Source organism: Gavialis gangeticus, unplaced genomic scaffold (assembly GCF_001723915.1).
Source record: "Gavialis gangeticus isolate Ggan-Ray unplaced genomic scaffold, GavGan_comp1, whole genome shotgun sequence".
Taxonomy (NCBI): domain Eukaryota; kingdom Metazoa; phylum Chordata; order Crocodylia; family Gavialidae; genus Gavialis; species Gavialis gangeticus.
Window position 1 is genome coordinate 99239951 of NW_017729024.1, and position 27280 is coordinate 99267230.

At 40.7% G+C, this 27280-nt stretch overlaps 1 protein-coding gene across 4 annotated transcripts in view; it reads left to right on the top strand.

Moving 5' to 3' along the window:
• TRPM6 (transient receptor potential cation channel subfamily M member 6) overlaps positions 1–27280 on the top strand; it is a 135536-nt gene that overhangs the window by 91031 nt on the left and 17225 nt on the right. For all 4 annotated transcript variants that reach the window (XM_019517451.1, XM_019517448.1, XM_019517449.1 and 1 more), the window contains exons 25-35: positions 2336–2468; positions 3872–5013; positions 5730–5845; positions 7491–7617; positions 8407–8504; positions 11997–12052; positions 13566–13591; positions 16799–16849; positions 19637–19702; positions 23110–23396; positions 24501–24583. In XM_019517451.1, the coding sequence (XP_019372996.1) occupies positions 2336–2468; positions 3872–5013; positions 5730–5845; positions 7491–7617; positions 8407–8504; positions 11997–12052; positions 13566–13591; positions 16799–16849; positions 19637–19702; positions 23110–23396; positions 24501–24583 (2185 nt within the window). The remainder of the gene's footprint in view (positions 1–2335; positions 2469–3871; positions 5014–5729; positions 5846–7490; positions 7618–8406; positions 8505–11996; positions 12053–13565; positions 13592–16798; positions 16850–19636; positions 19703–23109; positions 23397–24500; positions 24584–27280) is intronic.

Consider the following 27280-nt stretch of genomic DNA (forward strand, 5'->3'; position numbering starts at 1 on the left):
AGGAGTGGAGACCTGTGGACAGCACCGCAGGCTGGATAGTGTGGCCCTGTGGGTTAGACTGGATGTGCAGGGCAGTGTGCAGGGGTGGTGTGAGACCCCCGGGCCTGATCCCAGTGCATGGGGCTGGGTGAGGGACACAGGATCTAATTTGGTTCGTGGACTGGCCCTGTGCCACCCTCTGGCCTGTAGGGCCAGAAGGTTGAGCACTGCTGTATTACAATGATTCAGTGCAAGGAAGTAAGAGGGAACTATGGTATGACAATAATGCATGATAATCAAATGCTGTCTGTTTTACAATAGTTGCTAAAGGCAATTGCTCTCTACTTTTAAAGAAAGATTTTGCCAAAGTGATTCAAGAATAGGGATCATATAATCTTCTAATCCAGGAGTGGCAAACTCCCTCAGCCCCCTGGGCCAGGATCTGGACCACAGAGAGCCTTGTGAGCTGGAAGCAGACCCACCTGTTAGCAAAGAATGGTGTCAGGGAGCTGTGGGGGTTAATGCAGCCATTGCTCACCCCTTGTTCAGTGACACATTTCCCTATTGGGGTACTGAATGGTGGAATTTGGTGGCTGGCCCCACCTTCATTCACCCCTGGCCCTGAATTCAGGGCCCCTTGTGGAGCCCATGGGCAAGATGATACTCCTGCTGTAGTCTGAGAATCATGAGAAATGGAGAAATATATTTCTGGAGTATTGAAACCCACATTAAAGGAGCTGGTAAAAAATAAAGAACAATGAATTTGAAAATTGTTGAACAGGAATCAATGAAGTATCACAAAGATCAGACCTCTGAAGACTGATTTATTGTGATGTACCCTTTACGTTTCTTAGTACTAACATAAAATCAATCCATCCTCTCAAAATTATTATATTAATCTTCTATAAGGATAGTCACATAAAAAGATAAGCTTGTTACCTCTGTCTAGAGTTGTAAATTTAAATGTGTTTTGCAATATTTCTTGCTTTGACATTTGTATGCTTATGAATGTCTGAAGCAATTAGGTAGAAATAATTCCATGCCTCCTTCTCAAACTGAATAGCTGAAATAGTTCTAGTTGTTACAGTTTATGTGAATTACCTTTAGGAATATTTTCAGCCAAGTTAGGGAAGTAAAAAGAGTGTCATAAATAATTTTTATAGTGGAAGCCATTGACTATTAGGCATATCTGCAAAGGCTGGCAGATATTCATTTAAAGGTGCAATGTCATCTGATCTCTGATCCCCACAGTTGTGCCTACTGCTGTGCCATGCTTACACAGTAGAAGGCATTATTGCTAGGATCAGGGATCAGATCCCAATCATACCAATGCCAGCAGGGAGCCAGGGGCAAGAGTTTCAGATGGGGAGGTGGGGTGGGAGAGGAGGGAGTTGATTGACTCTGCCCACCTGGCAGCGATAAATCCATGGACTTCCCTGCTGGGACTCCAGAATCAGAGAGCCTCTCCCTATTCTTAGGTTCTGGTGGATGTCTGAAAACCACCACCATTTTTAGCAATCCCTCATGTACAGGAATCCTGGGAACTGGGGAGAGGCTCCATGATACTGGTGTTCCCATGGCTGGGGTATGTAAAGTGCCTTGTGCTGCAGCTCCTTGGAAGCTACAGAGTAAGTTTGTCAAACTGCTGGCCATTTTAAAGTGCCTTTCTGTGCAGCTCCCAGGGGCTGTGGAGCAAAGCAGGAAAGGCTGCTGGGCATGGGAGTTGATAAATTCCCAGTGGGAGGAGCCCCTCAACTCTGCTCTCCCCACCAATTGTCCCTGGGAACCTTGCATGTTCACTGATGCTGACTCCCATCCCATTGTTCATATTGGAACTGAGCATGCTACACTTTCAATATGTGGCACCATCCAAAGGAACTACAAAGATCAAGAGGTTTTGTGGAATATCTTTGTGGCTGGTTTGCCACTTTATAGAATGATAAATTGGCTGCACATATATGCTGTTACCTTTTATGGTGCAACTGAAACATTAATCACCCCTTAACTGTAACATCTGCCATGGGCCTATAGTATAGTTTGCAAGAAAAAAGGTATATCTGAATGAGTAGTCCTTTGGCTCTGCATTTCAAAACAGTTTAAAAAATGAGTTAAAATACTATGAGGTATTGGCTGCCCCCCTGCCCTGAAAAAAGATGAAAGATATTAAATACATACTGGGTATATTCACACACCCCCAGTTTGTATGTATAAACATAAATTCACAGTTTCAAACCTGATTCACTCTTTTCAACTCAGGAAAGAATAGGAAATGCATTTTCCCAGTTTATTCCCTTTTTTCTTTTTTTGCAAAGAAATACAAAGTTTGATACCAGTGATTTTTTTCTCATTTATTTAGAACTATATCTGAGTGATGAAGAGTTAAAGAAACTTCATGATTTTGAGGAGCAGTGTGTGGAGAAATATTTTCACGAGAAGAATGAAAACCTGAATTCTAGTGACAGTGAAAGGATCCGTTTGACAACAGAAAGGTTTGCGTGTACTGCTGCTACTGAAATCCACCTAAGTTGGGACATATAGTGCATAAAAAGACTGCTAATTAGCTAATACCTTGGGGATAAATGATGTTTGCTCCAACATATGTGTGCAGGGGAAAAGGGAACGACACATGCAGTCCCTTTCCCTCAGTTACAGCTGCAATGTCTTTTTTTAAATCCATGTACAAAGTATGACTAGCAAATGCAGTTAGCAGAACTGCACTCCTAGCCATGTGCAGTACATGAGCCATTAAGGGCGTAGCCTGGGCACTGATCTATTTTAACTTTGCAGACCATGTGTCACCAAGAGGTTGCCTGGGCACCATGCCCCCAGGTGGAGCACAAACAGCATGGTTTTATTTAAAGGTTTAGCAGTTTTCAGTGTTAAACATTATTTTCATAGTGCCCTTAGGTTAATTATACCTGTGATTTGCATTATGGAGGCCATTATGGAATCACCACTGTTGTACATTGTTATACCTTCTCTCTGAGACTGCTGTGTGCCAAAGGTGCTATGGATGCCATTTTCAATCACTGTGTTGAAAGTTTTCTGTTGAAGTCAGTGGCAAAGCTCTCAACTTTTTTGAACATCCTACTCAAAATGCCATCCTTGCGTAGACTTTTGTTTTACCCAGTGAAAGGTAGCTCATCTAAATCATTACCTTTCTTGGACTTCATTTTCCATATATCAGACCAAAACACGCACAATAAAATGAATAAGTCTAGCAAATAAATGTCTGATAAAAAGATACATTTGTCCAAACAATAAATATCTATTATACCAGAGAGATTTAATTTAGTAGAAAACTGACCTTCTAAAAATATAGATCCAACAAATACCTATTTCTTGTTCTGTGTTCCAAGTTAAAATGCATCTAATCAAATAAGAAGTATCCATTGGCCATTGTTTAGAGGAACAGAATACCAGGTTAAGCATGTGTAAACACTGGGTAAGCATGTGTAAACACTGGGTAAATGGAAGTCCTTGAGCATGTTTTGAGCATTTTTTCCTATGGGAGAGATGGAAAGAGCGAGAGAGAGAAAAGAGCTTATAAGGAATACCCTTTTGACTTATCTTGTTATCCACCATCACTAGGGCAGGGTGAATGATAAGAATGTATTCATTATTAGAATAGCTCATACCTGAGTATAAAAATCATGTAAGTGTTTATCACTTTAGGCCCAGTTAGGTGATTTATTATTATACGTAGGTGTTTAGGAAGATGAAATCACTGTGGAAAAAATACAAGCAAATTCTTAATTTTACAATGCGAAGGATTTTCACTTTCTCTGTTTTAATGTTTTTATTCCTTCATTGGATAATAGGAATCATGCAATACAAAGATCTCTGTTTCAATAATTTAATATCCATGTTTGTTTTCTTTTTTTCCCCCTAGGGTGGAGGGGATGTTTTTACAGCTAAAGGAAGTTCATGAGAAGGTCTTTTACATCAAGGAATCTTTATTTTCCCTGGACAGCCAGTTAGGACATCTGCAAGACCTTTCTGCCTTGACTGTTGATACCTTGAAAGTCATTTCTGCTGTAGATACCTTGCAGGTGGAGAAGGCCCTGCTGTCTCACCCAAAGTACCAAACATGTAGAAAGCTTCCGCATAGCTGGAGTAATGCTATATATTCGAAGACTTTGAGCAGCTTGGAATGTTTAAGTGATAAGAAGTACAACTACTATAGCATGCCACCTTCCCTTCTGAGGAGCTTGGCAAGGAGCCAGTGGCCATCAGAGCGCTGTAGCCATATCTTTCAAAGTGAAGACTTTGAGGAAGCAAAGAAAGGAGGCAGCCAGCAAAAGCAAGAAATGGAGAGTGACACTCTGACTTCTGGTGTATCCTCTGAGATGAAATCAGCCCCTAGATGTGGACAATTTCTCTTGGTCCCTAGTGGTCAGCAGGGACCTATTGCTTCTGAAGAAGTCCATTTGAATTTGTCTCTCCCATGTACTCCTGCCAAGTACAAGGAACAGAAATTGGTAACCAAGCAGCACTGTAACAATGTGCTGATGAAAAACTCACAGGATGCCAAGCTCACTGAACAAAAACTAGAACGTTACCAGACGAAACAGTGGGACTCCATTATTCAGGTATCAGCGGAGGAGGATAATGGGATTGTAGTGGATCACTCTATGAGCCTGGAGCCGTCTCCCATTGCCAGTGACACCTTACTGCCCTTGTGCACCTATACGAAGGAAGATAGGGTTGGTTATATAAACTGGGGCTTTTCGGAAGGGGATGAAAAAGGGGTTTTCATCCATGAGAAAAAACAGCAATCCTGTATGCATTCCACCTATAACAGTGACTGCAACTGCACTAGTAATCAGCCCCAACATGTCCAGATAAAAGAATCTAAGTCCTTCTCCTACAATTCAGACAAATCAGGGTATAGCAGTGACACCCCAGTGTCTCAGCTCCGGCGCAGTACCTCCTTCTGGATCAACCCACTCAGGAGAGACTGGAGTTTCTACAAGAGCAGCAGTTTTCAGTCCCGCAAGGAACAGAAAGTGGAGAAGACCTGCAAAACCAAAGGCAATAATAATGTTATACCACAATATCGCCTCTTATTAGAGACCTCCTAGTTCTTTATAAACAGTATGGCTGAGATGTTCAGTTATGCCCCAAATGTATTGGGTGCACTTAAGGATAGGGTAAAGAAACTGGTTTTGCACCTTCACACAGATGCGAGATCTGTGCTAGACCTGATCCCAGCTTTGAGGCTTCTATGAAATATGCTGATAGCTAGGCTTTTCATGGGGATGGTATGAATAACACTTCAGACATGCCTCGTTTCTGCTGACAAAATCCTTACAGCCACAGTTCAGAGGCTCTGTTGGATCTGTGCTAGTGATATCTTCCTACACCTGAGGATATCATTAGATGATGAGATCCATCATTGTATAGGAGCTGCAGAACAAAGAGAACCTTTTATTAATTACAATCCCTGAGAGTTTAATGTCTGAGTTTCCTTTAAAACAACAACACACAAAGTTGTAAAATATGAAATAATATCCCATTCAAATTATTCAGTATAAACCTTATGTTTCAATGATCAAATCTAGCGACAAATATTTTTTTCACAGAACTTTCTGCAGATATTTTGTTCTGGATCTTGAGAGTTGATTTCTGCTGTTTTGGGAGTGTGCAGACTACTAGAGACTATTCTTAGTTCTAATTGTGTTTGGAATTGTTTTTGCAATCAAATCTGTGTAGTATAATCATTTAACTTTCTCTACCTTTAAACACAGAGCAGTCACATTCTTCTGAGCCTTGCAGCACTTTTGTAGGTACAAAAGCCAAGCAACAAAACAGAGACAGGAAATCTCTGAGAGAAAAGAAGAAACCAAAACCCTTTCAGGTGCCGGTGGGTGTACATAGAAGGAAAATTCTATGTTCTGTATCATTTTAGTTGGCTAAGGACAGTAAAATTAATGTTTATACTCAACTTGTATGTTAGCCATTTAAAAGTGCTATTGTAAACCATCAGATTGATACATCCCTAAACAAATAATCCAAAATTAATTGTTTTATTACGTTCTATTTAGCATTTAGCATTCAATCTTGAACTCATGCTGGTTAATGGGCGTGCAATCATTGACATTGCTGGGCACAGGATTAAGCCCAAGATCAGTTTTGTATAATAAGGTCTGCTTTCAATTTCTGGGCAACATGAAGCTAGCTTCTGGGAGGAGGGACCTTAACAGCAGAATCTCCAGACATGCCGCCAATTACTGACAATCAAGATCCCACTGCAGAGACAAGCCATACGGATCCGTTAAGTCCCATCTACAAGAATCCAATGTCTTCTTCCCTGAATCCTCCCAGTCCTATGTAGATTGTATGTAAGCCAGCAATATAATTTACAAGGGTGTCAGTATGAGCCTATGGCATTGATGATTAAGTTGAGGTAGGGAGGGATAAACTGCCTTAAAACACACAATGAATCATCAGTAAAGCTGAGACTAGAACACTGAGGTCCTGAGTCCCCTGAGTGTACAGCACAAGGACAGTTATATTTTTAGACCATGTGTGGTGGGAGACCTTTCAATTTTAAATACAATTTGGCCTGTTATATAATATTTTCTATATTGGTGCAATTCAATCTGCAACAAACTCAGGGAAATATTTTTTCAAATATTATATCTGGGAGTCAATTCCTTTAAGTGCTTAGAGCTGGGATCTAGGAAACAAACAAAAAAAATTGGGTTCTGTCCTCAAATCCTGATGTTTCCTAGCTATGCAGATGTGATTGGTATTCTATGCCTCAGTTTACCAACTAGTAGAGTATTACCCCAGTTACCTGAAAAATAGTAGGATGCTCTAAAATATGAGCTAGCTTAAGAACTGGCTAGTCAGAGTACTGCATATTTACATTCATCAGAGTACTGCATATTTACATTCGTTTTTATACGAATGTAAATATGCAGTACTCAAATATCCTGGGAGCCATCTGGTTTACACCTGGTAGATCATTAGGAGGCAGCTAATGGCAATAAAACTGGAACAGTGGTGTGATTTGTAAAAAGGGGGAACTCATGGAAATCCTCTACTTCTGTTTTCTCCCTTCTTTTTTCTCTGCTACAAAGTTTTACATATTAAAACCCTTAAACATATGCAGTTCTCAGACCGATAGGATTCCCTCCCAGCTTCTCATCTTTTTAGTCCCTGCATTGGCCCGAGTGTCTTCTTTTGGCTAGTTGGCAAACAACCTTTATGATTTGTGGATCATTTTTCTGAAATAAGTTCAGAGAGGCTAGGCTTGTTTAAGATTCCCAAGGAGAGAAGTTGAATAGACAAGCTTAGTATAACTGAATCTTCATGATGAGTGGTTTATAAAGCTTACTCCAGGTTGTGTTTGTAAAGCATTTAGGGACCTTGTGCAAATAATAATAGTTACTGATATTTCTCTTGAAATGCTTGGAAGGAGCATGCCGTGATATAGTTGTCAAGTCAGGTATGGAACTACTGGTCTTGTTATACTGAATACTATTTTCTTTTGGCCATGGCAGGTGATTAAAGTGGATGACTGTCCCCAGAGTATTCAAGTCAGTTCAGAACCAACAGAGAGTAGTTTCTTGGGTGACGAAGAAAAGAACAGCAAGAACTGGCTAACCATATCTAATTTCAATCAGTTAAGTATGTAACACTTCGTCAATGAAGTCCAGAACTCTCGACTTCCCCAGTAATAGTCAACGAGCCCCAAATGTCATCAACAATTGCTACATCAAGGAAATTATATGAACAGATTAAAAAATGCATTACATGCCTACTGCTTCCCCCATTATAAAGAGTAGACAGAGAAGGCCATGGAGTAGGCGAAACCTTGGTTCCACCTTGACCATCGTGCTCTCCAGCATAGTTGAGGGGTTGTAATGTAGATTATTGTCCCTCTGAAATAAGCAGGGGGAAAGAAAGATAATTACTTCTGTAAACCACAGTTCTTTTCTATGCCCAGCATCTAATTGTTCCCACACAATCTAGCCCCTATTGATAATTCTTTTAAAGAATTCCTTTAAAGAATAGATACCACTGTGCCATCAGTGTAGAATTGCTGCTTGTTGGTCATTCTCATCCATTTCACAAACCAGTCCCTTTGATAGCCTTGCATAGATCACCTTTTCTCCCAGCTCTGCCATTACATAGTTCTTAGGCTTCTATCTGCAAACCACCAGGAAAAGTTCCATCAAGCAGGGATGCTCTACAGACTATATGTAGTATGTGATATCCTGCGCTACAGTGAAACCTGTTGGTTAACAGAGAGTGAGAATCATCTATTATAGTTTGGCAATATTACATTATTGTTTTTATATCCTGTTATGCAGCTACTATGTTAATGTATTGTTTCACAACTGCTTATTCCAAAGCAACCATTTTTTCTCTTTAGATTTAGAAATATGTCTTTTCTATCATTGCTTTCTCGACTAGGTTTGGACCGCCTTAATTGTATGCACCAGAAAATGAAAAATAAAGAAACTGGAAGGCACACGGTACAAATCTGTGACTACTTGAGGCACTCTCGAGAGGTGAGACCTGAGGCCATAATAAAGGCCATTTGCCTAGTAAATTGTTATAGTTCTGTTGCCTTCCATGGAGCTCCAGTGATTTTTATCAGCTGAGGGTCTGTCTAATGAGACACCTTTTGATATGTGAGAAATTTAATTTCATGCTGGCAAGGCATGTGTGTCCTAGTAAAGGAATAATTAACAGCTATTAACATTCAACAAAGATTAATAAAGTATGATATTAAATTGTTGAATAATGAAATGAGAGGGTGCATGAAGAGGATGGTTAGAAAGCTGAACATTTATTAGTAATTCTTCAGGCTATTAAGCAAGTATACAGTCTGGTGCTGAATATTTAAACAGAGATGGCTAGAGAACTGGGGTAACTTTTGGCAAGATCACCTCTCAGTAATTAGGAGACAATATCTATCTCTTCCAAAGTGGGAATTTAATATTTATCTGAATTCTAAGATATTTATTCCTGTAGTTGGCTTGGCTTTCTTAACTCTCTGGCTTTTAAAAATAAGATTTATGATTTATCTATACCCTTTTAAGATATTGGGTCAAGTACTCAGCCTGTTTAAAACAGCAGGGCTCCACTGACTTCAGTGGAGTAGCACAGTCGACCTCAGTGGAGCTATGATAATTTACATTTCTGAAGATATGGGAATCCCTTGCAAAAGAAAGGTGGGGAAGAATTATCTGCTCAGGTTGCAGGTATGATGGAGAAAATTGTATCTGTTAATTTACTGAAAGTTGTCACTGAAAATTAACAAAAAATAAACGGAGAACAGGAATTATGAAATAAACCTTTCCTCTCCCTCTCTTAAGAGCAGTTTCTTTTAAGGGACTGAACATGTTTCCTTACCTGTGTTGCATTTTCTTGTCTTTACTTTGATTATGAATGAGTGGTTTGTAAAAGGAAGTTATTTTGCCCTGTATAAAATGTTAGTCATTACTCTTCTGTTTTTTTTTCTTCTTTTTTTACAATGAAATAAGATTAAACAGTTTCACTTTCTGATTCTAAGGGCCCCTTTACACATGCAGGTTATGTTGTCTAATGCGGGATCTACACAATCACACTTACTGCCACAGTGTGAGTTATCAGCTGTGGTCTCCTTGCCATAGGGACCCCTAGGGCACTCCCCTGTCTGGGAGCCCAGGTCAGCTGATGGAGCTCCAGTCATGGGAGTGCATGGTGTGCTGCCATGGCTGGGGACCAGCATCATCTGGGAGCTCCCAGGCTCAGGGGTTCACATTTTCCCCCCCCCCAGATTAACTGGTTAATCACACCATAAGGGTAATGTGTAGATGGGGCCTAACTTACTATCAGTGTTCTATAGAATTTGAGTCCCCAAAATAAAACACAGTAAATAAAATAAAACACATAAAAAAATCTTTAAATCCAAGGGAAAAATAATGCAGATCATAGAAACGTTTTCCATAATCATTTCTACTAATTCTGTAAAACCTAAATGTTGAGATTAAATCAGTAGCTCTTTGAAACGGAGCTAGGCAAATGATGTGTAGACCCGTTTTATGGGAAATGTGTTAAAGGACTAACTAATCTCAGGTTTTCAAGACAGGATTTTCAAATTACTTTGATTAAACTGAAAGGTGGGGGGTTTTAAGAGCTAAAATGTGTTCCTTTATTTATTTATTTCTCATTTATTTTTAATTCATTCAATTTATATGCCACCCTTCCCAACAAAGGTCAGAGTGGCTTACAATAGGAGAAACTACAGTAAGATTGAATTTAGACTGACCCTCACTTTTGAAATTCCTGTCACAGGTGACTTAGCTTCTTAAAATATAGGGCCTGACATTCACAGGTGTTGATTAACTGTACAATCTATTGGCTGCAGTTGTGGGATCCCAGCATGTCTTGGCTGTTATATCATTGCCACATTCATTAAATTGTAACACAGGGTGGGGACTACAATGTATGTTTTTAAGAAATGAATCAGTTCTTTTCAGATTAATCTGAGACTGTTTAATTGCTGGTCCCCAAGTCTGTCTGGGTGATTAGTGGGATGAAACATCTTGAGACCAGAATAGGGGAAAACTCAAGGTGGGAAGGTAGGCTATTTTGGGAGAGGATCTTTTATCAGCAGTGATCTACAGGATAAATGTGGGAGATGTGGGAAAACTTCTGAGGTAGGCAGTTTTAAAACTGAATTGGAGGTAACTTTTAAAGTGGAGGACATATCTATTTCATGTCAGACAGTGCTAGGGAATGCATCGTCAAAATACGACCTGCCAGGTGCTCCTACTTTATACATACTGCAGGTCAAAAAAATGCCATGTAGTTGCTGGTACAGTGGTGCTGGGTGCATCCACTAGATGTTCTTGCCCAGGCTTGAGAGCATTACAGGGAGCTCTCTGCCTGCGTGTCAAAAAAAGCAGTGACATATTTTTGGCAGGCGGAGCTGGAACAAATGGACAGGGTATATCAGGGTGGGTCCCTAGCATTGTCCAATGCAATAGCATAACTAAGGGGGCGAGTGGTGACTGCCAGGGCATGAGCCCCGGTTTTCAGTAAAGGGGGGTGCTGGAATACATCAGGGGGAGCATGCAGAGGAGCAGGAGCAGGAGTCCCTTTGTCAGTGTCACCCTTTCACCCTGTGGGAAATGGTGCTGCTTCAAGGGGGAGGTGTTGCTGCTAACAACCAGCTTATGCCTTCCCTGGCCTTTGGGCAGCCACTGAATTAAGGCTGGAGCCTCAAACCCTCCTGCCTCCATTCCAGAGTCCCAGGGTACAATCCCTACCAGGTACAAACTCTGGTCCAATGTAATGTGGACATGCCATGACATTTTCCTAGTCTTAAAATCTAGTCTTTGAATATTTTATTTGAGTCCTGCTGCATTTTCTTTTTGGGAATTTAGAATTTTGGGAAGTTTATCGAAATATCTGACTGGTATAGTAAGGTTAGTCCAAATATCTGACTAACACAGTAAGGTTAGTCTGCCTCACAAGAGCACTCATGAGAGCACTGGTGTAGCAGGAAGGTTATGCAGCTATTGAGGATGAGGGACCTTTCCCACTGAAAGAATTTAAATATCTTGATGTCAAACTCTAAAGTTTCTTGAAATATGCTGTTATATATGCATTGTATTTGCCTTTGTACAATATAGCTTACTTTTAGGAACTGTGACATTATGAAATATTTGATGTCACATGTTTTTGACTCGCTGGAGTTTCCATCATCTTGTACTGAAATACCTTCCAGGTGTATTTTGTGCAATTTGATATAACTGATATACTCAAATAATCTACTCAAATGCTTACAGACTCTGGAAATCTGCAACTAGAACAAATTCATATTCCAAATCAGGCTGTGTGTGAAGACGTAATAGACCCATGCTGCACTTCGATGTCAATGGTATTATTAATAATAATCAAGGTAGCACACAAGGAAGTGTTTGCAGACTTAGGGCGCTTGAGCTGCTCTGTTCAATATTCATAGGACAGTGATATACCAATTTTATTAATAAAAGCATTTCTCTTCTCAGGATTTGAATGGTAGCATGATTGGCACCAGAATGAATAAATCAAGCAGGAACTCCTCGTATGTATCCTAACTATATTAAGATACTTGCTACATTTCTTCAAAACAAGACTTTATTGTGCCCTGTTCTATAGATTCTGTAGGCTTCATTTCAGTTCTGGAATACATTTTAGGATGAAAAATGTGGGCGCATGTAAAATAAAGGATTGTGGCAGTTCACCGTGTTTTATTTTCAGTAGAAAAAGGCTTATTAATTATTATAAAAGGTATTAGTTCAAAATGCAACTTCATATTTTTAGAAGGAACATAGATGTTTTAATGTTTTTATGCCAACATTATCCAGGTTTCTTATTCAGTCATTCATTTGCCACTGCATCGTAACTAGCTGACATCATTGTCTACTGAGAATGAAAAGCAGCATTTGATTTTGTTGCACACATTGTTGATTTCTCTTTTAAGTAATAAAAATATTAGCTGCTACTGCAAGGCATTCACTATCTGTTTAAAATCATTTGCTTCAACTCTTTGCAGTAAGTCGGTCTGCATTTGCAAAATATTTTAGCTTTTTTATAAAGAGCTTTCAGTAGCAGCTAAGCTCTGATTATATAAAATAAAATTATGCTGGTTGGAAAAGTCTTCTCACTTTTTTGTTTACTTCTTCAAATGTCTTGATTTTTTTTCATGCTTGTTTGATAATTATCTTAACGTTTGTGGTACTTTCTGGTATAGATTTTGCTCTCCTCTTTTTCCTCCTCCTCTTGTCTCTTCTCTTTCTCGCATTCATCAGTCTTAGCAACATGTTTCATAGAATAGGCATAAGGCAATGTCACATCTCACATGATTTTGTCATGCTCTTTTAATGACTCATGGGTACTTATTTTAGATGGTAGCCAAACTGAACAAAGGCTGATTTGGGAACAGAGCATACATGAGCTAACTCTGCTGTCATTTACCCCCATTTAACATTAGACCTGTCTCTAGTGGAGCTATTCTTGACTTATGCTGGTGTGAGAGAAGAGTCACGTTAACTTGTGTAGAATTCTGTCATTTGGGGAAAAGAACACAATAAGTAACACCTGAGTTTACACTATAGTCTTGTAATAGCTAACTGCTTTTTCTAGCTAATACAATGCAAAGCTACAACCAAAAACTGAGAGAGTCGTTCCACCCAGTAGAGGACAGTGGCATAAATTAAAACTAGTGTGCCACAACCAGCTAAAAAGTTAAAACAAATGCTATATCTTATTGATTTGAAGTGCTCTTTAAACAACATTTTTATTACTTTGTAAACAAGACCGACAATAGCGCAGAATTATAAACACAGGACAATAGAAGCAACAGAGGGGGAAGGACAGAGGAAAGGATTTGTCACTTTGTAGCCAGGGATTTAATTTTATGTCACTGCAACAAATGCTTTCTGCTAATGATTACTGTGGTTTAAACACTGAGATGAAATCTTTTTGAGTTTAGCAATAACATGGTTTAAATCTCTTCATATCATTGCTTGTTTAATCACAAGAAAAACTGACGTGATTTTTTTGAGCAAAATCTCAATTGCTAATTTTTTAAACAGGTTGAGAAGTTCAGATGGAATGGACAGTAAGTTTTTGATTGATTTACTATTTATTTTTCAATTTTTATTTGTAAATCCTGTTTTCACTATGCTGAAGTACAAAAGTAGGTGGAGAAACTAATCCATCATAGGGATAGATGAGGATGAGGATTAAGAATAATTAACAGCCAACATGAAGAATAGTAACTACATATTGTGTAGTAAGGTATTTTCTACATATGCTAATTATAATGTCCTACAGAGAATATTCAAGCTTTTTTGCTCTGACCAACATTACAAAGCCCACACCTTTTCAGCAGGAATAAATGCTGAATAAATGGTGATACATTTATAAAGGAAGAGATGGAATTCTATCCCTGGAAATCAAAGGGACTTTGTGTTTAGTGGGAAACTTCAGCTATAGTTGGGGATGGAGACTTGTCATTTAATTTCTGATCATACTTGGAGTTTTTCAACATCAGAAATATGTCTCGGAGGCTAAATTGGGTGGAATTCTGTGGGTGATTTTTGTTCATGTGAGGCTGTCACAGAAGTTGAAAAGTCTTTGAGGACTTGGGTGCCCTTTGTGTCCAGTGTCCAAGAGAGGATATATGTTCTCAGCAACTTTGATATGTACTTGAGCATCTGAAGAATAATACTAGTGTTCCATGAAAACAGTGCTAGTCAGCTTCACACTTATTTACCCTCTTTCCTAGTTAAATTTATATTCAGTTTTTCCTGCAGTCTTCCAGTTGTAGATATTGCAGTTGCAAGTTGAATTTTTTAGTGGCTGATTCATTTGAAAAAATGGAAGCTTCCCTAAAAGCAGATTTAAAAAACATCCTTAAAATTATTTGGCAGGCACTTGGTGTTCACTGTCTGTTTTTAAAAGAGTGTTTCAGGTGGGGTCATTTACAACCCCAAATATTTTCTCTCTGCCTGTCTCTTGTGCATGATCCTGCCCTGTTGCCTCAACGTTCAGGTCCCTGGGAGAAGTGCAAGTATAGGTGCCACTGGAGCTGATGAATGATCCCCACGATCATGCTTCCTGCTATGCAGTACATGCATGGTAGGAGGTGTGATTGTCGGATCAAGCATCAGATCCCATCAGAGCTTACTGCTGGTAAGGAGGGAGCCTGACATCATGACCCCAGGTTCTCCCTCCACTGGCAAGTATCAGGCTCCCACAGCTGGGAGTCTTCAGCTGATCCAGGTTTCCAAGCACGCCCTGTGGCTGGGAGGCCCATCCTGGTCTCGTGTTCAGTTAATGGCGTAATGGGAGCCAGCCACAAAGTTATTACACATTTTTTGTGTAATAACTTTGTGAATTATTCCTTGTTTTATCATGCCATTAATTGATTTAACATGTAGCCAGGTAATCACTTAAGATGTGATTAACTTGTTAATCAAGTCTTAAGTGTAATATGTGCCAGATGCCTTATCTGTGCCATGGCTGTTACCAGTAAACATCATTTTGTAGAGCCTGGGGAAGGTTACTGAGTTAAGTCTATGAAAGGCCTTGCACACTTAAGTCCAAATTCGTGATCTCACAACCCCTTCTTAGCTGCTGCATAATGTTGAGAGGACATATTACGTCCAAATTCTGTGTCCCCTTATGGCATTTTAAGTATATTCCACCCTGCTTGAGCCCTGGAAAAAGTATTAACATAAAAACATCTGGGTGTGTCCTCCACTTCCTCACTATTTTTTGTCACTTGGTTTTAAGGCTAGGATAAAGGCACATTTAAAAAATTGACTAATGACAGTTTTTCAGGGACTCAGAGTAGAATAGGTTCACACTTAGAAATAAGGTTTGGCCCTGAAACCTGTAGGTGCCTACATTTTCAACATTAATGTTGTTTTAGAAGCATTTCACTCAAGACAGGTTTTAACAGCTTGATACTTACCTTGGGACCTGGGACTTTAACACCTTGATGCTTACCTAGGGATTCAGAAACTAGGCATACATGCAGGCATTACACATAGATCAACCTAACTGGGGTAGGTCAATATAAGTGCCTATCTGTAGAGACATTTGGGGAGGCTAAATAGGACAAAAAGGGACTGAGGAGATTAACTAAGTTAGATTGGGAATGGGTTAGTTTGATCTACTGAATGTCTGTACATGTTTGGAGCACTCCTGGGGCTAGGAAAGCCCAGCTACTCATCCTGGCCCCAGGGCTCCACTTGTCCTCCCCACCTCAGCCCGACCCCCTATTTTTAGCTCCCTCACACCTCCCATCCCCAGACAGAGGCTTATATCATAGATTAGGTACAGTGAACATGTGCACATACCCAGGTTTTCTGTCTCTCCTTTACAGGGTTTGATCTGGAGAGAGTTTTCAGGGCATACCTACTGCATGGCTCCACAAAAAGAATGCAGCAATGGCCACCACCACTTTTCAATTTGCAGCCACTCTTAATACAATAGATGAGTGGTTAGACCACTTGTCCAGGATGTAAGAGACTGAGGTTTAAATGCTTTCTCTGATTCAAATCTACGAAGAGTCCTCTAACCACCAGGCTATAGGCTAAGTTGGGTGTGGGCATTCCTTCAGTTATAATCATCCTATTTCTTACATAAATAGTATAATGTTTTAAGAGAAATGTGATTTCAAAGTTCCCATTCCCAATCTAACCAATCATTTTCATCAAACAAAAGAACTAACAAACACATTTCTTTTAATTTAGATATTACAAAAGCTTCTTCTCATACAACAAAGCTTTTAGATCAAATCTGACCTAGCGGTGTCTCTTTATATTTATCTAGCCCAACTAGTTATATGCCTGTTTATATTTTTACAACATTTTAGATGTCATGGGTTAATGGACCAGTATTATTATAACTTTGGTATAATAGTATAGTTAATGGAATGCTTAATGACTCAGGATGGAGTTAGAAAAATCATGCCTTTGGGATGCTGTGAAGCATGATGGACAGCAAAGTGCTTTTAACATCCCAGAGGTGTAATTGGCTCTGAGAAACTACATGTCCTTGAGGTTAATATTGCTAGTCTCCCTCCATTTTCCTATATAAATAAATTGTGTGGCTATATTACATTGATGACTGAGAACTGCCAACATACCGTACATTATAACATAGTTAAAGTCTATTAGTAAGTACCCTCTTTGGAGTGCTGAGACAGTAATTCTGATTAATCTGTTTCATGACAAACTGGAAGGGAAGGGATTCAGAATCATACATTTATCTCTGCTACAATAATTAACATAATGATCCTTTAAAATTGTTACAGAAATCTTAGCCTGCTTCAAAACATCACAGGATCTGCATTATCATTATTCAGGTAAGCAGAAGGCCCCTGGATGAGAGTTGAGTAATTTTGCCATTAGCAACCACATTAATTCTTTCCCTGTCATCTTCTGTGGCTACCACTTTGAAGAGTCAAACTATTGCCCATGTGGTATATTAATTTGTGCCTAATACTACAATGAAAAAATGAGAAATTATCCTCATCTCTGTACTAGACATTTCCTTTCCGGTATTTGTTGACAAATTATAAGGGAAAAAAGGTAGATATCAGAATTCAGCAGCTCAGTTTCAGAATCAAAGAAAATGTGTAGAACTGAACTGTAATTCCTGGCAGAAGACAGCTGCACTGGTTTGTTAAAAGCTGTCACTTCCTAGTCTGGAAGTACAGCATTTATTGTACTTGCCCCCTTCTTCCTGACTGCAGGTGTAGATGTCTTCAGTTTACTTGACCTGGACTAACTCTAAGTTTTATATGCTTCTGAACTTGTGGTGTCAATAAATCATGGGACACTGATTTCCCACAGTACTGCTTTGTTCCTAAATTAAACATGCACATAGATTTCTACAAAGGTATATATCTGGATTAGTTGGAGACTTGTCCAGAACTTGCCAGTAGATGCCCCTGTTGTCCACACTACTTTAGATTTTTTTGTAGGAAACCTCAGATAAACATGTGTTGTTTGGTTGTAATGCTGAAAGTATTCCGTATTCACACTGAAGAGTATCTGATTTTTTTTTTTTTTTGTTTAATGGACAGGTACAACTCCATTGAGTTTAATGATATTATGTCACTTTTTAATTTGCCCAGTATCTATTTACGTATGTTGTTTAATCAGCTTGTATTTTCACCACGCTGTAGGATTGTATGACAAAAGTATATGCTTTTAGGGGATTCTGATTTCTACTTTTTTCAGGCTTAATTCAAGGATGGCCTTGTGGTTAGGGTGGTATTTGTTACCACAACTTCCTATATGATGTTTGATGCATTTTGTAGCTATTCCCAAAAAACTCTGGTACTTAAAGTAGGACTCAGGTGAAATTTAGCCTCCTCAATCCACAACTACTGTCCTGAAATCCCCCATTCACTAATGTTAAAATTGCTTTTTGACATTAAAGCTGTCTAGATGTTCTTCCCCTGTGCTTGCCTACAAGCACCTCAGTCTTGAGGAGGCAGGGCGGTTAAACTCCTAGCTCAGGTATAAGTCTTACTGTGATCCAGAAACCAGGCATTCCTTTGCCCCTCTCTACAGGGGGTTTTGATTTGGATATGTGCATGCCTAGCAAACTAGGCCACACACACAATGAAGTGGTAGCAGTTTTCATTCAAAACCCAGCTCAGGCGGTGGTAATGGGGTCAACCCCAAGATGTAGAATAGTCTTGTTATAGAGCTTTCACCCAGCAGGTGGAGACCTGAGTTGAGCTCCTGTTTCTGCCTGAGCAAATTTTAAGCTTTATTGCCCACCTCGTAGAACAAAGCATCTCAGGCACCTAACTCTCCTCATGGACAGTATAGGGAGACAAGGGACCTTACAGGGTTTTGAATTGCACTTAGGGTGCCAGGCATCTACAAGTGTGTGGTTGCAGTACTCGGTATTGTAGTACTTAAATCACTTTCATTGCTCTGTGCCTTATTCCCTTAATATGTGAACTTCAGGGCCTGTGGTGGATGTTACATTTAGATGTGATTAACCACTGAATCATGTCTTAAGTAGCAATCCACCTACATGTTTAGGCAATTAATGGTTTGATAAAGGAAATGAGCCACAACATTATTCCACTAAATATGTATAGTAATTTTGAGGCTGATTTCCATCATGCCTTAAATTGAATGTGTGGCAGGGTCCCTGCTAAACAGCCTGAGGCTGGCCTTATGGTAGGCCCAGGGACCAGCTCCAGTACAGCTCCGGGACCACACTGGAGTCTTGAACTGGCTCTGGTATGGTCCTGGGGCGAAGACCAATAGTCAACTAATTGTTGGCTCCAGCCTTGGGACCCCACTGAAATTTTGAACCAGCTCTTTGCAGTTCCAGGGCTGAGACCGACAGTCGATTGTCAGTCTCTGCCCCAGAACCACACCACAGTCTTCAACTGGTTCTAGTGTGGTCTGAGCTGAGAGATCCACCTGATTGTCAGTCTCAGTCCCAGGAGTGCAAGGAGCTGGTTTGAGACTCTAATGGGGTCCCAGGACTGGAGCTGACAATCAGCTGTTTGTTGGTCTCAGCTCTAAGACTGCACCAGAGCCAGTTTGAGACTTTGGTGTTGTCTCTAGGGCCATATTGTGTCCAGACTCGGGCCTCACAATGAGGCCAACATCAGGTTGCTTGGTGGGGACCCTGGCACACACTCAATTTTAAGGCATAATGGAAAATTACTATACTTTTTTAGTGGAATAATTTTATGGCTTATTTGGAACTTGGATCTGATTCCTGATCCCAACATCATGCATCCTGCCATGCATGTATGTGGGAACTGATCCCATCATGCCATTAAGAGAATGTGTGCCAGGGGCCTAGGTAATAGTACTTTCTACCTGCCTGGATTCTGTGAAGGTTAATCCTTAAATGCTTAGTTGGAATTTAGAGGTTACAGCATGGGGGCAGCACTGGCACTTAGATGTTATGGCATCAAGGTATTAGATGTTTAAGTACTATTCTGTGGCTACGTATCAGGTGTTTGTGTCTATCAGTTGTCTATAGTCTATCAATTGCCTCTTCAAGTCATTTTATAATATTGCAGTGAAGCATTGCCAATTGATTTTTTGAAGCAGATGTCACGGATATAAATGGAGTTTGATACAGCAGAACTCTCTCTTGTTTTCAGCTGTTGAGAGGAACAATCTGATGAGGCTTGCTCAGACCATACCATTTACACCAATTCAGCTCTTTGGTAAGGGCCAGCTTCTTTTTTTGGGTGGTGGTGATGGTTATTAACAGCATTTTTTAAAAGAAAGCAGTTAAGAAATGTCATAGGATGAATTCATTTAAATATGTATAAAATACACTTGTTCTGTGAAAGGAATAACTCCTTTAATTAAAAAATTAAGAGATCTTGTTATAAAAAGCCAACAGAAATTACCTGGAAGTATACTATAGACTATTCCTACACCTGGAACTACATATATCAAGTCTACCAGAAAAAAAAGGGTACTGCACCATAGAATTCCATAGAGTTAATCTAATGGAAGGGATTAGACATCATGGATCCACAGAAGTTTGCATCAACAGAAAATCTGACACCAGACACTTGAGTTGTATGTCCTTTTCTCAGAAGTAGGTTTCACAATTGCTAATTGCTAGTGTTTCCAACACAACCAGATGACTAGAAAGCTGGTTCCTGCAGGTAATTAATGGAACTATGAGCATACTGAACATTCTGGTCTTCAGAATATTTAGATACCTTTCTTAAATTGTCAAAGGAAAGCCGAATGACAAAATGATAAAAGGTTGAGATTTCCAAAATGTTATATTACTATGAAGTGTTTTATTCTTCTATCAGTCTTTCATTGCTTTGTTTAAATTAACACATGGCTAATGGTTATGCCTTACCAGCAGCTGCTTCTGTGTCACTTAATGAAACTAAACTCCTTTGTCCAGGGTGTTCTGGAGTTAAAATCCACTGTTTTCATTGTATTCTAGCCTGGTCTCTTTTTGGGTGTTCTCAGTTATTTGTGCATGTAAGTGGCATTGTTAGATGTTTAAGTATCTTTCTGTGGCCACTTGTTAGGTGTTTATGCATCTATGTTTTATCAGTTGCCTGTGCAAATAATTTCCGTCACAAAAAAGGAAAAACAGGCTTTCAAAATCTGTGTTTTCACAGAAGAAAACAATGAATAGGTAAAGGGCAGAATATAATTACAGTGCCATAGGAAGACAGTATATATAATTGATTTGAAATTCCAGAGAAACTTTGTTTGCAAGAATAGTGCTGTTGACTGGGGTAGACTTGCTGAAAGTTTGTGAAAAGAGAGATGACATAGAAATTCTTATAAAGAAGGCCCAGTTCTTAATTTAGAATAAGCTTACATCTCCATGGTTATTTGTTTTAGATTGTTCCCATCACCTTTAATTTATACTAAAACAGAACTGTACAGATTAAAGGAAAGAACATATCCTTTTGGATTCAGACAGCTCACTGGTTCCAGTGTATTACAGTGATTTACTTTCCCTTATCCATGCTTAGTAGTGTTTTACTTCCCAGGTAGGCCAGCCGTAATCAATGAGATTTATCATGGACTAAGGGTATAAACAGATGCAACAACTGTATTATTATCAAAGGTATCATGTTTTACATGAAACCTGCATGTTACCATGATGATAAAAGTAGCCAAAATGCTCAGATTTTTTCACTGTTTTATTTGGGGTCAAACTGAGTATGATTAGTGAATGGAGACTGCTATAGGATCATTCAGGCATCACAGTTAGATCATAACAGCTTCCAAGTGGCATCTCCCCACTCCTTTTAAAGCAGTTAAAAGGTATATTTTCCATACCTGCAGGTGCTACTCAATCTGAATAAGAATTGAAAATTTCAGCCCTTTGCTTTTATAGTTGTTATGCCCAGTTTACTCTTTTCTGGTTAGCAAGACTGAAAGAAGGGAAAAATATATGAATGCCAAGAATCTTAATTATTTGTTTTCTGTAGGATAAAAATAAATCTTGATTAACACTCTTTTTCCATAATAATTGAGGAAAAAAGTAGGAAAGAGGTTCAGCATATTTGTTTTTAGTCAATTATTGATCAGATGCTAGTATTTAAAAAAAAAAGAAAAAAGATTTAGATGGCAAACATCCCTACAAGCCAGAAAAACTGCTGACACCGGGAAAAAGCCATAAAAAGAACATGACCACAGTTTTATTTGACAAGATCTTCTTTAAATCAATGAAGTTTTTTTGTGCAGAAGAATTCGTCTCAGTGCCCCACTGTGCTGGCACTGGATTTAGGACCCAGATGCCTTGTTCCAGGGGTACCCAAAACACTCAGACCAACCATGACTTTTCCATTTGATAATAGGCAAATTTACTGATACATGGTGATAACAGAAAAGAATAATAAGAAAAAGAAAAGGTTCTCTCTTGAATGTCAGATGTCAGCAGCCTGGAGGTTGGGGGCTGAGACCCATGCCCTCCTCTCCACCCCCCCAGTGGGTTGGATGAGACAGGCTGGTACCCTCTGTCCATAGTGCCTTGGGTTCCCCTCTCGGGGACCTTTCTCCAGGACTGGGACGGGGACACTTTGTTGCTCTAAAGTCTCTGCTTTTGTATTCTTTTTCCCTCTTGATGACTCTTCATCCATGGCTATCACTGATTGGTCTCTCTGGTCATCATACTGTCCACATTCTGTTCTATCAGCATATTCTTTTGTTTCACAAGCCCATCACATACACACATCCTAATCTGGGCTTTCTGGGCCTTCTCCCAATTTGGTCTGTTCCCCCAAAACCAGAAAGCTCAGCCCCCCACTTGTGGGCCTTGTGAGCTGGTGCCACCTTATCTCATGTTATAGAACGAGAGATGACCTGAGCAGGGTGTGGGGCCCAGGGCAAATCAGCCTGTGTGGGGCCCCGCCCCCAGATGCAAGGAAGCCAGTGGTGGATTCGGCAGTGGAGTGGAGGGGTGCTGAGAAGCCAGATGTGCTGGATTTGGCGGCAGAGGGGGGAGAGGAGGGTGCCAAGCAGCCGTGAAGCCAGCAGCAGCACAGGGTCTCCATGGCCGTTCCTCCTGGCTCTGTGGGGCCCCCCAAAGCGTGGGGCCTGGGGTGGTCAGCCCAATTCGCCCTCCACTTAGGGACAGCCCTGTATAGAACAGTGTGGTACATGCCTACAATTTCCCAGACTATGTGTATATCCATTGGTTTTGTTGCTTGTCTAAGTTAGACACCCTGTCAGCCTTGAAGGCTGTGTGAAACTGTGAGAGAATCAGGCCTGTAGAAATCAATTAACTCTTGCTGTTGCCCTGAACTGTTGTTCTAATGCACATATACTTACTTACAAATCAATTCCCAAAAGCAAACCTCTAAATACCATTTTCTAGTCATCCCGCTGATGTCCCCAAAATCGAGCTGCAGTGACCCTTAAGTGGTGCATGGCCTGCTGCATGTGCCAGAAGTTCAGCTGGAAGAAACAACAGAAGAAACAGGAGATATTTCAGGCATCTTGTTTCTCTTTGAGTAGCATAGCTGGTATTCTTGTGAAATTCTGTAGTCGCAAGCTGTATATATAGGGTAAGACAATGTAAGTATCTAATAGTGTTAGATTTGTGATATTTATTTATAAATGAAACTTCCTTTTACCGCAGCTGGAGAGGAGGTGACAATCTACAGACTAGAAGAAAGTTCACCTTTGAACCTAGATAAAAGCATGTCTTCCTGGTCACAGCATGGGATGGCTGCAATGATCCAGGTCTTATCTCATGAAGAGATGGATGGTGGCCTCCGCAGAGCCATGAAAGTCATTTGTACCTGGTCTGAGAAGGATGTGTTGAAATTGGGCCAAATCTTCATTGTGAAGTCTTTTCTTCCTGATGTGGTTCAAACATGGGAAAAGATATTTCATGATGGTACAGTGCTACACCTTTGCCTCAGAGTGAGTATATACCTGGAGGGAAATGGTCCAACCCTGTTTGCCGTGTATGAAATGTATTGCTACCTGTAAGGCTCTCTGGAGTGATCTGCTGTGAAATGTCAGTGTCATAGTTTCATAGATGTTAGGGGCTGGAAGAGATCTTACAGATCATCGGGTGCAGGCAGGAAAGATTGCTGGGTTCTTCAGTCAGTTTATGCCCATTATTTCTTGTCCTCCCCTGGGGAGATTGGTGAATAGATGCTCCCCCAGGCCCTGATGTACTCCCCTGATATACTTATAGGCTTCCACCACATCCCCTCTGAGTCTTCTCTTCTCCAGGTTGAACAGTCCCAAGTCTTTCCGCCTCTCCCTGTATGACCTGATCTCTAATCATGTGCATGGACCTTTCTGAACTCTCTCAAGATTCTCCACATCCTTTCTGAAGTGCAGTGCCCAGAACTGGACATAGTACTCCAGCTGTGGTCTCACCAAGGCCGAGTAGAGCAGGAGGATGACATCCTTAGCCAAGCTCAAGATGCCTCAGTAGATGCATGCCAGTGTTTGATTAGCTCTGCCGTAGCACTATGGCATCACGTTGGTGGCTCATGTTCATTTTGTTGTCTATCATGACACCTAGGTCTCATTCAGTTGTGGTGTTGGCACTGCCAAGCCTGTAAGTGTGTTGTGGATTATTTCTGCTCAGGTGTAGCACTTTACATTTCTCCATATTAAATGACATCCGGCCACCTTTCAAGCCTGTCCAGGTCGGCCTGAACTTCCAGCCTGTCTTCGAGTGTTACCACGCCCCCCCATAGTTTGGTGTTGTCAGTGAAATTTGCCAGTTCAGTTTTAATATTCAAATCCAAATAATTGATGAACATGTTGAAAAGCACTAGTCTAAGTACTGAGCCCTGAGGGATGCCACTGGTCACCTCCTGCCATGATGACTCAGTTCTGTCAATCAACACTCTCTGGGTCCTACTCTGATCTCTGCTGAAGAGAGAGGGATGAAAAAATAAATCCATCTCCTTTTTATGAGTAGTAAGCAATATCAGTAGAGTTCTCCCTTTATTCGTGATATCTTATAAAAGTGATGCTCATAAGTGGGCACTTTCTCTTTTTAAGGAAATACAACAGCAAAGGGCTGCTCAGAAACTGATATATACCTTCAACCAAGTGAAGCCACATACCATTCCCTATAGCCCAAGGTAAGGCGAAATACAACTTTCTGCAATCTTCATCAGGCACTTTATATTTATATTGTGTGTCAGTAATGGCTCTATGAAGTCAATCAGTTTTAATCAAGAATAACATATGTACTGTGAGGCCCCATCTACACTTGCAAGTGAAGGTGTGATGGGACCTAATGTGTGATTCACCTAATTGCACCACCTGCCATGCCACATGAGCAAGGCAGGAGACAAAATTGTGGAATTACATATTAGATCCCATTGCATCTTATTGCCAGTACAGGGGGAGCCCAATTCCAGGCTTCCTTTTAACCAGCAAGAAGCAGGCTCCTATGGCTGGGAGCCCCATGCACCCGAGTTGAGTAGCTCCCAGCTGTGGGGATTGGAGGATTCCTGCTGCGGTGATCTCCTTACCCCAAGGGTACAGGGAAATACCTGTAGGATCACTGCAGGGGAAGTCTCTGTGCCCTGGGGATGCAGGAAACTCCTAGGCCCACACAATAACCACAGGGGTGATTCCCCCCACCCCAGGGCACAGAGACTGCAGTCATCCTCCAGCCCTAGGGTGGGGGGGATCACCCTGTGGTAGCGCTACAGCTCTGGGTGTTTCCCTGCACTAGAGCCCTAGGGATCATGGCAGCCACAATCCCGAGAGTCTCGGAGGGTTTCACAGGGCATGGTGTACCCCTGTGGCTGGGAGTCCCATCAGTTGATGGGGCTCCCAGCAGCAGGGGAGACCCTGTTACACATGCAAATTAAAGCTGGATAGCAACCAGCTACAGTAAAATCCCTGTTATCCAGGATTTTACTAACCAGCACACTGTAGTAGCTGGAATTTCTGGCTGGCTGAGAGATGTGGGGGAAAGCTCGCACAAGGCTGCTACTGCCACCACCCATCATGCTGTGGTGCTGCCGCTCCGTGTGCAGCCGCCACCACCCTTCTACCCTGCAGTCCACATGTGGCCACCGCTGCCCCCCCCCCCAGTCTGCATCCGGGCGGAAACCCTGTGCCTTCAGGTAACCGACATTTTTACATTACCAGCACCCCACATTCCCACTCATGCCGGATATCAGGGATTTTACTGTATAAAGTTAGTACATGTTTTCAAGGTCTAACTTTATAGTTGGTTGGAACCTTTTATTGTGTGACAGCTACTCTGCATGTGTAACTGCTTTCTGGGTAATTGCCCAATTAACCAGTTAGTTGTTAAATACCTGTTCCATGTATAGGGGGCCTTAGATAAATTGACTGTGACTATCACCTATGTCTCATAGCCTTTTTCTTCACTGCACTAGTCAGATATTGTGCAATGTCCTTCTCATAATAGGTTAAAAATGGACTCTGATACTTGGTATTTAAAATGTGTTTGAATGTAGGTAGTCAAAAAGATAATACAAGCTTACAGGTAACATTTATTCCTAGAAATAGTAGTATCCAGTATGGCTCGTCTGTATTTGAATGAGACTTGATCAAAGTGGGCTCTGGATTACACCCTCACCAAGCAAGAAGGAAAGCACAGCCAATCTTTAAGTTCTGCTTAAAGCAGCTCCATGTGTGTCAAGGGAAATCCCTTCAAGCATATGAACTAACTTATAATGCCCGGTACAGACTGCATTTGAAGAATCCCTTATATCACCATATTTTGAGTGTCCCTGTGCATCTGTATTCATTTAGTAAAGCAGATCATAATTTGGTACTGAGTGCTTACAATAAAGTTTTACTGTTTCTTTTACAAGGAACTTTATAGAGCATAACAAGAAACATTCGGTCTTCTGCTCATAAAAGAACTGAAAGTTTTATCAAAGTGAAAATGGCTTTCCACTTCAGAATAGCAGAGCTGCACTTTTAGGAATGCAGAGGTCTGGCTTGGAAAATGTTAGGGCCCAGATGTTTGAAGGCTTGTAATTAAGCATGTGTTTTGTCATGCACACTGTGAGGGGCTTTTCCTTCTTTTGGGGGTATTATCTCATTTTTTGTACATCAGTATCTCTAGAATTATCAATATTTAAATCTGTATCACATGACCTCAGTTGGCTATTGGTCTGTGGCTGTGTATAAAGCCTGATCTAAATCACAAACTTGTAGGGTTGGAACGAACTTCAAGGGTCATTTAGTCTATCCCCTAGCACAGATGTAAGATTTATGGTGGGTTTTTTTAAATTATCCTAGACAGAAGTCTATTCAGCCTCTCCTTGGCAACTTCTAGTGAAAATGATTCCACAGTTTTCCTAGGCAGCGTGCTCCATTGTCCTACTGGTATTACAGTTAGGAAGTTTTTCCTGAGCTTTAACGTATGTCTCCTCATTTCGTATTTTTTTTCTCCCTCTTCTTTATGAAAACCTTTCAAAACTAACTACTATTGTTTCTTCTCCTAACTTCCTCCAAACTAAATATATCTAGTTTCTTCATCCTGCCCTTCCTCCCCCCACATCCATGATTTGCTTCCTCAGTGGCCATGTGCAGTTCCATTTGTGCCCTCCCTACAGAACGTAGACTTGGTGATTGCAGTGTGGGATTATGACAAGGTGACCAAGAATGAACAGATCGGTAAGGTGTTCCTGGGTTGCAGAGCCACAGGCAACCATCTGCGCCACTGGTCAGACATGCTGGCTAATCCCCGCCGGCCCATCGCTCAGTGGCACAGCCTGCAGTCGGCAGAAGAAGTTGACAATGCCTTGGGGCTGAAAACCCACTTTAAGCTGCCTCTGCCCATC